Source organism: Hermetia illucens, chromosome 3 (assembly GCF_905115235.1).
Source record: "Hermetia illucens chromosome 3, iHerIll2.2.curated.20191125, whole genome shotgun sequence".
NCBI lineage: Eukaryota > Metazoa > Arthropoda > Insecta > Diptera > Stratiomyidae > Hermetia > Hermetia illucens.
Genome location: NC_051851.1, coordinates 47,766,126 through 47,778,695, shown reverse-complemented (window position 1 = coordinate 47,778,695; position 12,570 = coordinate 47,766,126). Strand labels below are relative to the sequence as shown.

The following is a 12,570-nucleotide window of genomic DNA, read 5'->3' as shown; positions in this document are numbered from 1 at the left end:
AAGATCATTGCACATTGCCCCAAGAGAAAAGGCTACTTCTCGTTTTTGCTCGAGACGTAGACTCCCCCTCTAGAACTCTGTTTTGATTTTGAGCCATCGGTGTAAAATATTTCAGTGTATCCCGTCGCGCATGCGACTCTATGCTGCAGGATAACTTCATATCTTATACCAAACAGATGTATGGGAACCCGGGAATCGAAAAACATTGTAAAAACTGAATTTTAGTTCTCCTAATAACTCTTCCAATGCTCTCACCTCCGTTGTTCCCCCATACATTTAAGTGAAACAGTCTATACGCTACCCTCCTTGCAGTGCTTTGAATATCTATAAGAGTTTGAATAACTTCTCGAGCAGAATATATACAAATATTATAACAGCATTTAGTCATCTCCGATGTATTTGGTCCCCAAAGTCAATTAAGGACGCTTAAATGCTCAGATGCCTCATTCCACTCATCTAAGATTTGCATTATTTAACAAACTATCGCATTTTTTCGCCAAGACTTACCAGAAAATCTCTGTTACCTCAAAGATATTTCAGACACACCTTTCGGAATCTTAGATTTCACGCAGATGACTTTTGCCTAGCACAATGCGATGCATACCTACCGCTGTGACGTTCCATTCAAGTCTTTCTGTATAAAGTAAGTCGCGTGAAAATAAGGTCACGGGACCTTCTGCTGCGTTAAGCGCCATTTCAGTTAAGGAGCCCCCGTTTTGGCGGCGGAACCCGGAGGCGTGGTTCTTCCAATTAGAAGCGCAGTTCGCACGGGCGGGCTTCACGACGGACGCCTCTAAATTTAAATGTGCTTTGATCGGCTTTAACGACGATTGCCGACGTGTTGAGCGAGTGCTCCTACGTTCAACTAAAGGATTAGAAGGCAAATGTGGCCACGCTAACGAAGGCAACGAATGCCTTGCGTTTGAGAGAGCGCTCACGAGAACGTTCGTTTTCCGCTCCAAGAAATGGGCGTTCAGGCAGCCGGCATCCACACCAAACTCAGGCCTGTGTGGCCACCATCGTAGGTTTGCGGAACAAGCACTAAATGTACCGGCCCATGCGCTTTTCACATGAATTAGCTGGGGAACGCGGCGACATCTACCCGAACCACAGGAGCACGCCGCCTTACGGTATACAACCCACTGAGCAGGCGCAATTATCTAGTAGACACGGACGCGGAGGTCTCGATCCTCCCCGTCACCAGACCCAACAAGTTTTTCCTTCAGCGGGTGAAATTAGCGGTTGCAAAATCCACCCCCATCACAGCTTACGTGGCTTTCGTTAGACTTTTTCGTGGCGCTTCATTCTGGCCGACATCAGTGTCCCCATACTAGGTCTTCCTGTGTCCCTATGGGCTGCTGATGGATATGCAGCATAGGTACCTGATAGACCCCTCAACCTCACTTAGGTTTTCAGGGCAAACTTCAACCTGCTCATCCAGTAATCTTCCTATCATTTTTAAACAAACAAAGCAAAACCTTATTAAAATCGAGTCAATGCCTGTCTGTCTGTCTGTCACAGCCGATTTATTGTAGACATTGCCGATCCATTTATTCTTACACTTCTTCAAAAATACCGCAACATCACTACCGAGCGTAGTCTCTCTGAGCCAGATAAACATGATGTTCAGCATCACATCAACACTACTGGCACCCCGATCTTCTCGAAGATGCGTCCTTTACCTTCTACTTCTGCTTCGTCCACTTGGATGATATTCTGGTCGCTTCTTCCACCGAGTCCGAGCATTAGAAATATTTCGAGTTCATTTTTCAACACCTGCTTAATAATGGCCTCCAGTAGCAGGTGAAATTTCTAGGCCATTCCATCGTCCCTGGCAGCACACAACCAGATGAAGTTGTGTGGTCGACAGGAGCCGTCCAAGCGTTTGAAACAACCAAGAAGCAACTGTTAAACGCTACACCTTTGATATTCTCTCAGCAGAATGCACTCCTAGTCGTGTTCGTCGATGCCTTTGACATCGCACTGAACGCTGCTCCCCATCAGGTGGTGAACGAAACAGCTGGGAGCCGTTGGGTTTCTTCTTAAAACAATTGAATCCCGCTCAACGTAATTACAGCGCCTCTAACCACAGTAGATCTACTATAGGCAGTACTCACACTAAAATGACCCGACATGCGAATGGGCTGCAGAAGCTTATCTGTACACATCAGAGACGCTTAAGAAGGACAAGGCATAATTTTCGTCAAATCGTAGAGATGGAACGGATATGTCAGCCATGGCATTAATGCGTGCTCACCCATATAGCCAAACGTAGTTTCACGTATTCACTTCCGCATAGACAAAAACGTGCCAATTTCACCAACACATTGGCAAGTCCGGGCGGCATGTCAAACACAGCTGATCGGATTTTCGTTAGATCTCGCTCATGCTCAAGGACAAAACAATTTGAAATCGTGCGTACTCGCACTGATTTCCCCCCTTGAGGGGCAAGGGAGAGTGTAGTAGCTGTCTAGTATCTAACTGTGCCTCTAATTTCCGACTTAAAGCAGAAGCCCGACAAAGCGTTTCCTCGTCTCTTAGCCTAGATCTCGAATCTACGAGATCAAAATCCCAGCCGCAGTCAATTTTTCGGCAACCGTTGTGGGCGAGAAAGATGACGCAGTTCTTCAGGGCCTGCAGTTGGACTCCAAATACATATTCGGCTTAGCTTTCTGTATCTGCTGCGGGATCTCCGAAAAGCGACCTAGGCCACATATTCCGGCCGCTCTCCGTAAGGAAGATTTTCGCATGTCGCATGATCTTGCACACCCCGCCATTCGGACCCTGAACCGGCTAGTTTCCAGAAAATATTCCTATCCGTATATGAACAAGGACGTAAATTCTTGGACCAGAGGGTGCATCACATGTCAAAAGTGTAGGGTTACTAGACATGCTAAGAAGCGGGTGTGTTCCCTAAGTTAACAAAGCACCTCGCACAGCTGCAAGTATTACCTTACGATCATTGATCGGTTCACGTGATGGCCTGAGTAGCCTGATAATACCAGCTGAGGCAATATCTCTGAAGAACATTACCGCACTTTGATGACCTCGCCGTAATCAACACAGCCCAGCGAATGCAATTCGAATCTACTCTCTTCTCAGAGATGGGAAAGATCGTTGGCTTCGAACTATAGCGGACAACCGCATACCATCCACAGTCCAATGCGAGCGTGGGGATCACGCGTTCAGTTTTTACGTCAGTAGCAAGCCTCTCTACTGCACGTACCTGAGAATACCTAAGCCTTTCGGCCGCACTTCCCCTCCGAAGTGACGGCATTTTTCTGGCAAGTCAGATAGAAGATTTCTCGAAGAGTGCGACTTTTCGGGGCCCTCATCGGGAGTTCAACTCTAGCATGTTGACTTGTTTAACTCCACAACGACTTCGATTCTAACTCCACCGTTGAGCACTTACCGAAGCATGCATATATCATTGCTCAACCCCGAGGTATACATTCGCTATAGACTTCTCTTAAGTCGGTGCAATCGTCCGTTCAGTTTCTTTAGGATTTTTTCTGGATTCGGAGCGCACTTTAAGCCCCAAACCGCTTATCCCATCTAACGTAAATCGATGAACCCTCCTTTAGCCAAAAGACCAAAGGTGGATTGAGGTAATACAATTGCGGTATCTAAGTCTTGTCAAACCCCCAGAACCTCCTTCTATGCTCAATGTATGGAACAGCCTGATTTGTGTTCATAGAACTACATGAACCCTGAGAAAATGATACGGGTTTGAAGTGAACATTTCTGTTCCAGGCCCCCCCAGGAAAACTTCGGGCTCCGGAATCGCCCCTGCCTTCCACCCCCTCTCGTCAGGCCTACACACAGCCTAATAGTATCCTTATCTAACATGTCATCAGTTCCATCTGCGTCGTTTCGGGCTGCTGTTAGCCGATGTGTGAGCCCTCAAGGCACCCATGACCAGCAAGTCTATGTAAATACAGCGTTTCCTAGTGCCGCCACCCCATGGAGGTTTCTTTTTGGCCATTTTGAAGTTGACCCAGCAGACAGGATTACTCCCTTCTCAGCACCTTTATGCACCGGTCTCCTTAGACATGCTGATGCCTCTCTTCCATAAAAGTCAAAATACACATTCTAATTAGTTTTCTCATCCGCAGGTACTAAAAACGTTCCGATTTTAACAAATTATGAGGCAATTGGTTTGTATTTGGGAAGATGATGAAGAAGCTATTAACAAATAATCTCCGTGTTTTCGTGAAAATATCCGTTTGCCTGCGATTGTACGTTAAGAGAACTTAACACACGTGTGATCTCGCGAATGCGGCGACAATTGACGGTCCACGCTCCGTGGCCTCTATACGCTCACATGATGTTACTCTGAAGGATCGTCCGATATCACTGGCTTTACAGTACATATGCGTTTCCCATGAGATAACCCCTAATACCAGCCCGGACCGCGACTGCGAACCAACATAGAATGTTTCTTTCTGGCTCAATGGCTAATGAAAGGACAAAATAATAACTCGCAAAAACAAATGAGTCGATACTTTTCAGCAAATTAAACTGACAATAAAAATGACGCGGTCAAAATTTCCACACAAACTAATAACCCAAGTCCACCAAACTTCAATCGTTTTCCTTTTGATTTTGAACGAATCCCTCTCATAAGAAGTGGACTAAAGGTTTCAGTGTCAATAAAATATACTTTTATTAAACGAAATACGTAATACGAAACAAACTGACTTAACCTTACAAAAACCGCGATTAGATCACTGCTACACGCTACGCTTCTTCGCTTTCTTACCGACTTTACCTTTAACTGGTGCTATTTGCTTCTGTTTCACCATCGCCTTGACAGATTCCTGAATCTTCTGCCTCAGCGCTGTGCTCTTGACTGGCTTTTGTACTTTGCCTTTCTTCTGAATCCCACCTTGGAGCGGCTTTCTTTGACTGATTTTCTCTAATTTACTCTGGGCGTTGGGCGTTTTCTTTTTGGAAATTTCTGTAGGCGAGTCCTCGTCGCTTTCCGATGCCGAATTCCATTCACTTTCCTCTTCAGGATCAAAATCGTCATCCGAAGAATCATCTTCCTCTATCGTATCCTCCATCAAACGGTGCAGGGTGGTTTCCTTGCCATTGCTCGAACCTTTGGAACTGCTCTTTTGCTCCGATAACTCCCCATCTTCATTTTCGGATTCTTCATCGTCCTCATCATGCAAGGTGTCATCGTCCGAAACAAACTTATCGTCGGGGATGAAATCTTCATCCCCGGAGCTGTCGTCTTCTATGGTTGTATGTAAAAGGTGTTCTATCGTAACACCCCCCGAGCTGTGCTTCTTCAGTTTCTGATTTTCTTTCTGACTCGTGGAAGATTTTTCAGATTTCGTTGACGGCGTAGATTTCGCTGGAGTGGAATCTACGCCGGAACTCACTGAAGCATCCCCATTGCTGGCTGTTTTCTGCTTCTTCTTAACGGGGGAGTGGGCGCCCGATTGGTCACTTTTCTCGGCATTAGAGGACTCCTCCTTGGCAACTGAACCATCTGGTCCGAGCACACAAGCATCCAGATCAACGTCAAATTCTGCATATTTGCGCTTAAGTGCATTCAATTTCCGCTTGCTCTTCTTAACTCGCTTTTCGTAGTTTTCGTCTGACCAATTATTCATCTGGCGAACTGTGCGGTTGGCAGCTCGTGTCTTGCAGGAAACGAAGATTTCTTTGCCAAACTTGTTCCGAACTTTGCGAACTGATGTTTTGAAGAAATTGTATTTTTGCTCATTCGGTGGAATGTAGGTGGCTTTGACAATCTTCCTAAACATGAGATAGTTGTTCATCGTTTCTGCCGCAATCTCGGCAACCTCTGGTACTTCGAACTCAATGAATGCGAAGCCTTTGCTGGTGCCCGTGCGGGTTGACCGGGCCAAGCGAACCTTCGTAACCCTCCCGAACTGTTGGAAGTACTTTTGAAGTTGCTCCTCGAAGAAGCCATGCGGCAAGTTTTTCACGTACACAACACCTCGCTGGGACTTGAATTTTCCTTTGCGGGCTTTCCGCTTGTTGGCTATTGATTTCTGTAACTGTAAAGATACAAATATGCCGTGTGAGAAACAGTTCCACTTCCACAATTTTCGCACTTTCTCTTACTTGTCCTGAGACGACAGTCTTTTTCGCCGGACTCTCTGAAACACTCTTGTCAGACACATCCGAATTTGACTTTACTTTATATTTTTTCGCGATAGGCGGCATTTTATTGCAATTTATCTAACAAAAACACTGACTTTAAAGACCGGACTGTTGCCAATAGCACGTGTGGTATTTTGACATTCGTAAACACATTGCAGGTTATGCAGTGCTGATGTGGTCTGCACCAAATGGATTTATCTTGATGTGTTTTTCTTATGGAGGCGCCAATTTAAATTGTCACTTTTTAGTATTTAGTATTATTTAGTATTTATTTGATCAACAATAAACGGAACACTAATTACTTATTACATATAAGCAAAGATAGAAAACAGAAGGAAAACAAAAAAAAATACACAGTGTTAATAACTCTATTTTTGCGAGTGGCTAGTGATGAAGCCGAAGGACCAAGCTGCAAACGGTTATAACCCCGTAACATTTTGAGTAATGGGGAGTAGAACTAGCATAAGAGCTCCTCGAAACACACCTCAAAAACGTTAATGTTGCGATTATTAATTGATGCTCTGCGGTAATGAATTTCGAAGGGTACAGAGCTGTCCATCAAGCCATTACACAGTTTGACAAGGACACATGCGTCAGTCAAGGATCTACGGGATTGCAGAGGTGTCAAGCTAAGGAAAAGCTGACGCCCAAGACATGTCGAATGGGGAATGTTCTATGTTCTTTTTAAAGGTGTTATGAGTCGAGTAAATCTCCTTTGCGCAGATTCAATTGCATAGCAATCACAATTATGGTAATGGTACCAGACTACGGAAGTCTATTCAAGAATATTACGGATGAAGGATTTATAAAGGATGACTAAGGAATAGGGGTATGATCCTTTTTAAGTCCATCCAACTGCTGGCCTATGCTGACGATATCGACATCATGGGAAGCACGACCCGAGAGATACAAACTGCCTTCATCCAAATCGAGCAGGCGGCGCAAGATGTTGGTTTGATAATTTCTCCTATCTAGGGTCGAAAATCAAAACCGACGATTTGCAGCCAACAGAGCCAATTTTAGCTTACAAAAACTGTTCCACTTGAAATGTCTCAACATAGGGTCAAAGCTCTTACTGTACAAGACTATGATCTTGCCAATTCTCATGTATTCCTCGCAGACTTGGGTTCCTAGCAAGAAAAATTACGAACTTTCGACCGCGTTCGAGAGAAGAATCTTCCGAAAGCTTATCCGTACATATTATAGACCCTTAATATGTAGCGGTATCTTCTTGTGGTTTAGTGCCAATGATGTTAACGGATAAGCTTCACAAATACATTCGAAAGTCCGGTCCATTGAGTGTATGTTTTTTGGTTATTCTCCAGGTCTGAAAAGACCCCAAGTGGACTTATCGCTAGAACTGAGGCTATATTGTCGGCGTACTCGATAGATGAAAGACGATTTCTTGTGTTGAGTAATGTAGAGTGTGTTCGTTGCCAGGTCTGATATGACCCCAAATGCACGAATATCTTGACTGCTACATTGTTGGACGATGTTTAGGGGGTGACTCCTTGTGATGAGGTCCACTGAGTGTGACTACTACTTATTAGATATACTATAACGCGAACTATCACAAAGGTCGGTCAGCATCACTACACAGCGACACCGTTCGCTCTCACGGTGCCCTAGCTCCAATCGCTTCTACTGGCACGTCGGGAAACTAAACCCGCGGGCGATGAACTCGGCAACCAATGTTGGCATTACCTCGGAGAGCCGTCTCTACGTGTCGGATCGCAGCACTCCAATCCTTTTCCTGGTGGACTCTGGCTCCATGTTCTCTATTATCCCGAAGCGACTCATCGCCAGGCCACTTACTAAACAAAGTCTCATGCTGCAGGCAGCCAATGAGACGCTGATCACCAGATTCGGCACTCAGTGTTTCACCTTGGACTTCGGCCTGCATCACCCATGCCACTGGCCATTCATCATCGTCGATGTTCAAACAGCCATCTTCGGATGATTAACTTACCATTCCGTCGCCTCCTCGACGGCCTCACCAATCTTTCCGGGATATGTACACACCATCAGCCTCGTCTCATCTCAATCGACACTTCGTGACTTTTCGGAGGACAAATATAACCATTTTTATCGCCAAGTTCTCAAAGACTGCCTTTTTGCAGGAGAAACTTTACCAGATCTGCTCATTCACCACCAGATTGTCACAAATGGACCACCGGTTTTCGCACAGACTCGACGTTTCGTGGGAGAACGCCTTATTGTAGCGAAGCAGGAGTTCGACCTCCTCATTCGGCCCTCTTCGATTCATGGGTCAGCCCTCTGCATATGGTAGCGGCAACTGGCGTGTTACCGGTGATTACCGACTGCTAAATTCGCCACAAGCCATAAAAGAGGATCTGCTCCAGAAGGCTAATGGTTCGATATTCTCGGTCATTGACCTGCAACGAGTCTTCTACCAGATTTCGGTTATCCCCGAGGACGACTGTAAAACGTCCATCACTACGCTGTTCATCCTATTTGAGTTCATAGGCATGCCAATGGGGCTGAGAAATGCTGCCCAAACACTGCAGCGAACTTTAAATCATCTCATCAGGAGGCTGGATCCGAGCTTTCAAGGGATTATCCTGGTTTCCCCCACGACCAGGAAGGACATTAGAGTCACCTCAAGGAACTTCTTTCGTTCTTACAGGCAAACTCCAGATCAACTTGGACAGTCTAAGGTCGCATTCGCTGGGTACCACATCAGCAAGAATGGCTTCCGTCCAACAGATCTCAAAGTCCGCGCAATCATGGATTTCGTGAAATCCACAGACTCATCAACTAAAACGCTTTTCGGCGTCATTAACTATTATCGCCGCTGCCTCCCGAATGTCGCTGAGTTCCAGGCTCGATTAACTGAGCTACTTTAGGGATGCATGAGCAAGAAGTTCAAAATCAGTTGGACAAAGAATACTGTTTCTGTTTCTGTTGAGCGTTGTAAACAGGGCACTGCTTCTCCTGCCACTTCAGCCGTCGTACCCAAAAGATAGCTTTGTGCACCAACGCTTCCAATATGGCTATCGGTGCGGCTTTGGACCCACAGCGAACTGACGGCGCATTGGACTTCTTCTCAAGGAAACTATTGGAGGCTGAGCAGCGATATTTCACTTATGACCTCCAACGTCTCGCGTTTTCGCTGCCAGTTCTTTTGACAGATCCTGGAGGGACGCCATTTCCTGATATAAACCAACCATCGCCCGCTTACCTTCGACAAGGCTTCACCACGTCAAACCAGGAAACTCGACTTCATCGTCCATTTGACAGCCACTTCGAGTACACGCATGTCGACCAAAACGTTATGGCAAACGCTCTGTCTTGCGAGAAGACGGTCTCTATGCCACACTCTGCTCCCGTGCTATAAGCGAGGTGAAACCTGAAGACGAACAACTACCGCACCTCATCGCCAGCCCTCATCTTAAGTTTCACCGACTTGAGTTCGGCCTATCAAAGAGAGTTGAACGGGACGATCAAGCCGTATTTTCGGGTTTCACTTCGCCGTCAGGCTTTGACATTGTTCACCAAGTGCCACAACCAAGCGATTAGCGCTTAGGTTTTTTTGGCCGAGCAACATGTGCCATGCTAGCTCTCAACGGTACATCGCAACAACAGAGCAGAGTTCGGTAATTTTAAAATTCCTAGTGCTCACTTTGATTCATGTGAATCTCATCAAACTGCTTCTTTGCAAAAGCTACTGCAGTTGCCTTACTATTATTGATCGATATACACATTGCGGCTCCCACCACTGCACATTCGATCATTGGACCTCTATTTTTGGTACGCCTCTGTATATCACCGCTGATCAAAGTCGTCAATTTAAAGCTGACCTGCTTGTCCACATGGTACCTTACCACCCCCAGGTCGGCAGAATGGTGGATCGAATGCATCGCACTCTCAAAGTCGCATTAAAATGCACGTCCGAAGTTTCATAGCTACGAACTTTTCCAGCAGTCTTCCTTGGACCTACTCTCAAAGAGGATCTGCATTCCAGGTGGACAAACCAGGACTTCTTCACCGACCTGCGCAACCTCTTTAGAACTATTTGCTCAGTGCGTTTCGTCTTCAAGGATGTGGCCACCTGCGAATACGTTTTCCGTCAAGAAACCGCTAGAGCTACCATGTACTGACTCGCATCGAGAGGTAAAACGATGTGACGCCCAAACAGACCACCTATAATCTGCTTATCTCCACTAGGCGCCGTTCTCGCAGCTTCTACCATTTCAGCTGCCGCAGATCCAGACCTCAACAGTCGCAACCACTGTCTACTAATTTGCAGCTTTCGGATCTCCATTTGGCTCCATCGGCTCTTCGACAACACGGTCACATCATCGCGTCCCCCAAAAGGAGAATCACATTTTCACTCTGAATAGCTGTGGCGTTGCAACGCTCCCGCCCCGCAAGGTCAGTGCGGTCGAGGCAAGCAAGCATTGGCCCCGCACGAGATTTTCGCTTGTAGGTCAATTCAATCGTAGCAGTTCTAGGAGTCAGACGCGTACTTTGAGAATTTTTTTAGACTGCACTATTGTGGCCTTAGGTGCATTTCAAGAAGCTACTCGGAACAAGATTCTTACATAAAAATTCCACACTATTTTCACGTATGAAGCACCCGAATTAAATTTTCAACTCATTCCAGTTATATAATCTATAATTTTTTATTAAAATATATTCTAAAGGCTTTAAGGGAGTCATCCCGTGTGAAGGCCGCTTTTTTTGGCTTTTTTTAATAAATTTTTTGTAACGAACTGGATAAAGATACAGATACGAATTTTTTACCGTAGATTTAATAATATCTTGAGCGTGCATAGTAATTTTTCCAGCCAGATTGCATAGTTCGTTATTGAAATACAGAGTAATTTATATACCCATCTAAAAAAAAGAAATTTTTCTGCTGCCACGCTAGAGGGCGCTGCGATCAGCTTAAAGAAAAAAGTAAACGGCATTTTAACGTACAGACTTGATTACAGTCTGCCAACTAGGATTACTAAAAAATATTAAAAGCTAAATTTTTGGTTCTTTGTTAAACTTTTTTTTGTGAATTTTGGCGTTTCTTTTACGGCTTTTTCACTGAAAAAAAAAAATCTAAAAGAATCGCAATTATCCTAGTTTGCGGACCGTAGAAATATGTTCTGAATAAGTCGTAAAAATTTCAAAGAATTTCGTTAGATCGATTTTGGGCTATGGTGGCAGCCGATTTTCAACATGCAGTTTCGAGAAAAACGCATTTAAAATGTAGAATGCAATTTTTAGTCATAAAACCTTAACTGGCCATTAATCTGCTATATCTAATCCATAAACCTCAGGTTTCTTTAAGAAACACGTATGCAGCTTTAGCTTCAATCCATGTCTTTTTAGCGAAGTCATTCGGACCGATAATTACGAGCTTTATTACGGCGATCGACATAAATCTATCATGTGACTTATAACGTGTTTAGCACTATAATTTCCGAAAGACTCCGAATATCAGAAAATCACATTGCCCATATATTCTACACTATATCTAGAAACAATTGATGCCAAAAAAAATTCGATTCCGCGGATCCCACACACGGGATTAACATTTATGAGAGAAAATGTCAGGCAAAAAAGAAATAAGAAAGAGGAAAGAATATCAGGCAAATACCCATAGTAATCACATTTGGAGATGTCAATTCTTTTAACAAAATTGCAGATCATATTTCAGCATAATCACAGGTGAGATCTTCGATACTTGTTACGAGCTATTGAATTTTAATTTTTCTTTAGTCTTTGTCCCGTTTACAAGCGGGGTCGGCTCGTCGTGATTCGTTGCGCCATTTTGTTCTTTCAAAGGCCTGATTTGGATGCAATTGCGAGGCTTTAAAATCCCCATCCAGCGTACCATTGACTTTGATAATCAGACCAATCTTGGCGAGTGAATTTTCGTTAGCGCGAATTACGTGAGAATACCATCTAAAACGCCTCTCGCGTAATTTTTCCGCGGCTTGTGGAACCCCATATCGATCGCGGATATCCTCATTCATTACGAGCTATTGAATTGTTTGTGGATTATTCTTGCAAACATTATCTTTCACGTAACCCAACAAGAAAAATTCTAAATGGAGTTAAATCTCATGATCTTCATAGGCAGTTGGCATCACTTTTCGCAAATTAGATGTTCGTGAATTTGGCTCTCAATTAATCGTTGATGGGACAATCCAACTGGATCTGGGCCTTGAAGTGAGTTAGAGCACTTCATTCAAGACCGTAGCGGTACACTACATTGTGCTCGCCTTGCTGATTACTTCCCTAGTTTGACTAAGATACTCATTCATAGCTGAGTCGATTGGTATTCGATATCCACTCACGATACAAATCCCGCTGTTAGATTGATTGAGATTTGAACAAGTTTTTCTAATTTGCAAAGGTTTTAGTTCGATGCATCCCAAATTGCAATTTCAACTAAAAGGTGAAATGTTC

General features: G+C 44.5%; 1 protein-coding gene across 1 annotated transcript; it reads right to left on the bottom strand.

Moving 5' to 3' along the window:
• Positions 1-4,641: 4,641 nt before the first annotated feature.
• Positions 4,642-6,279, bottom strand: LOC119652787 (MKI67 FHA domain-interacting nucleolar phosphoprotein). Its single transcript, XM_038057100.1, has 2 exons — positions 6,103-6,279; positions 4,642-6,035 (listed from the first exon to the last, which is right to left on the bottom strand). The coding sequence occupies exons 1-2, from the start codon at positions 6,202-6,204 to the stop codon at positions 4,734-4,736; spliced, it is 1,404 nt and encodes a 467-aa protein (XP_037913028.1). The 5' UTR covers positions 6,205-6,279; the 3' UTR covers positions 4,642-4,733.
• Between the last annotated feature and the right edge of the window lie 6,291 nt (positions 6,280-12,570).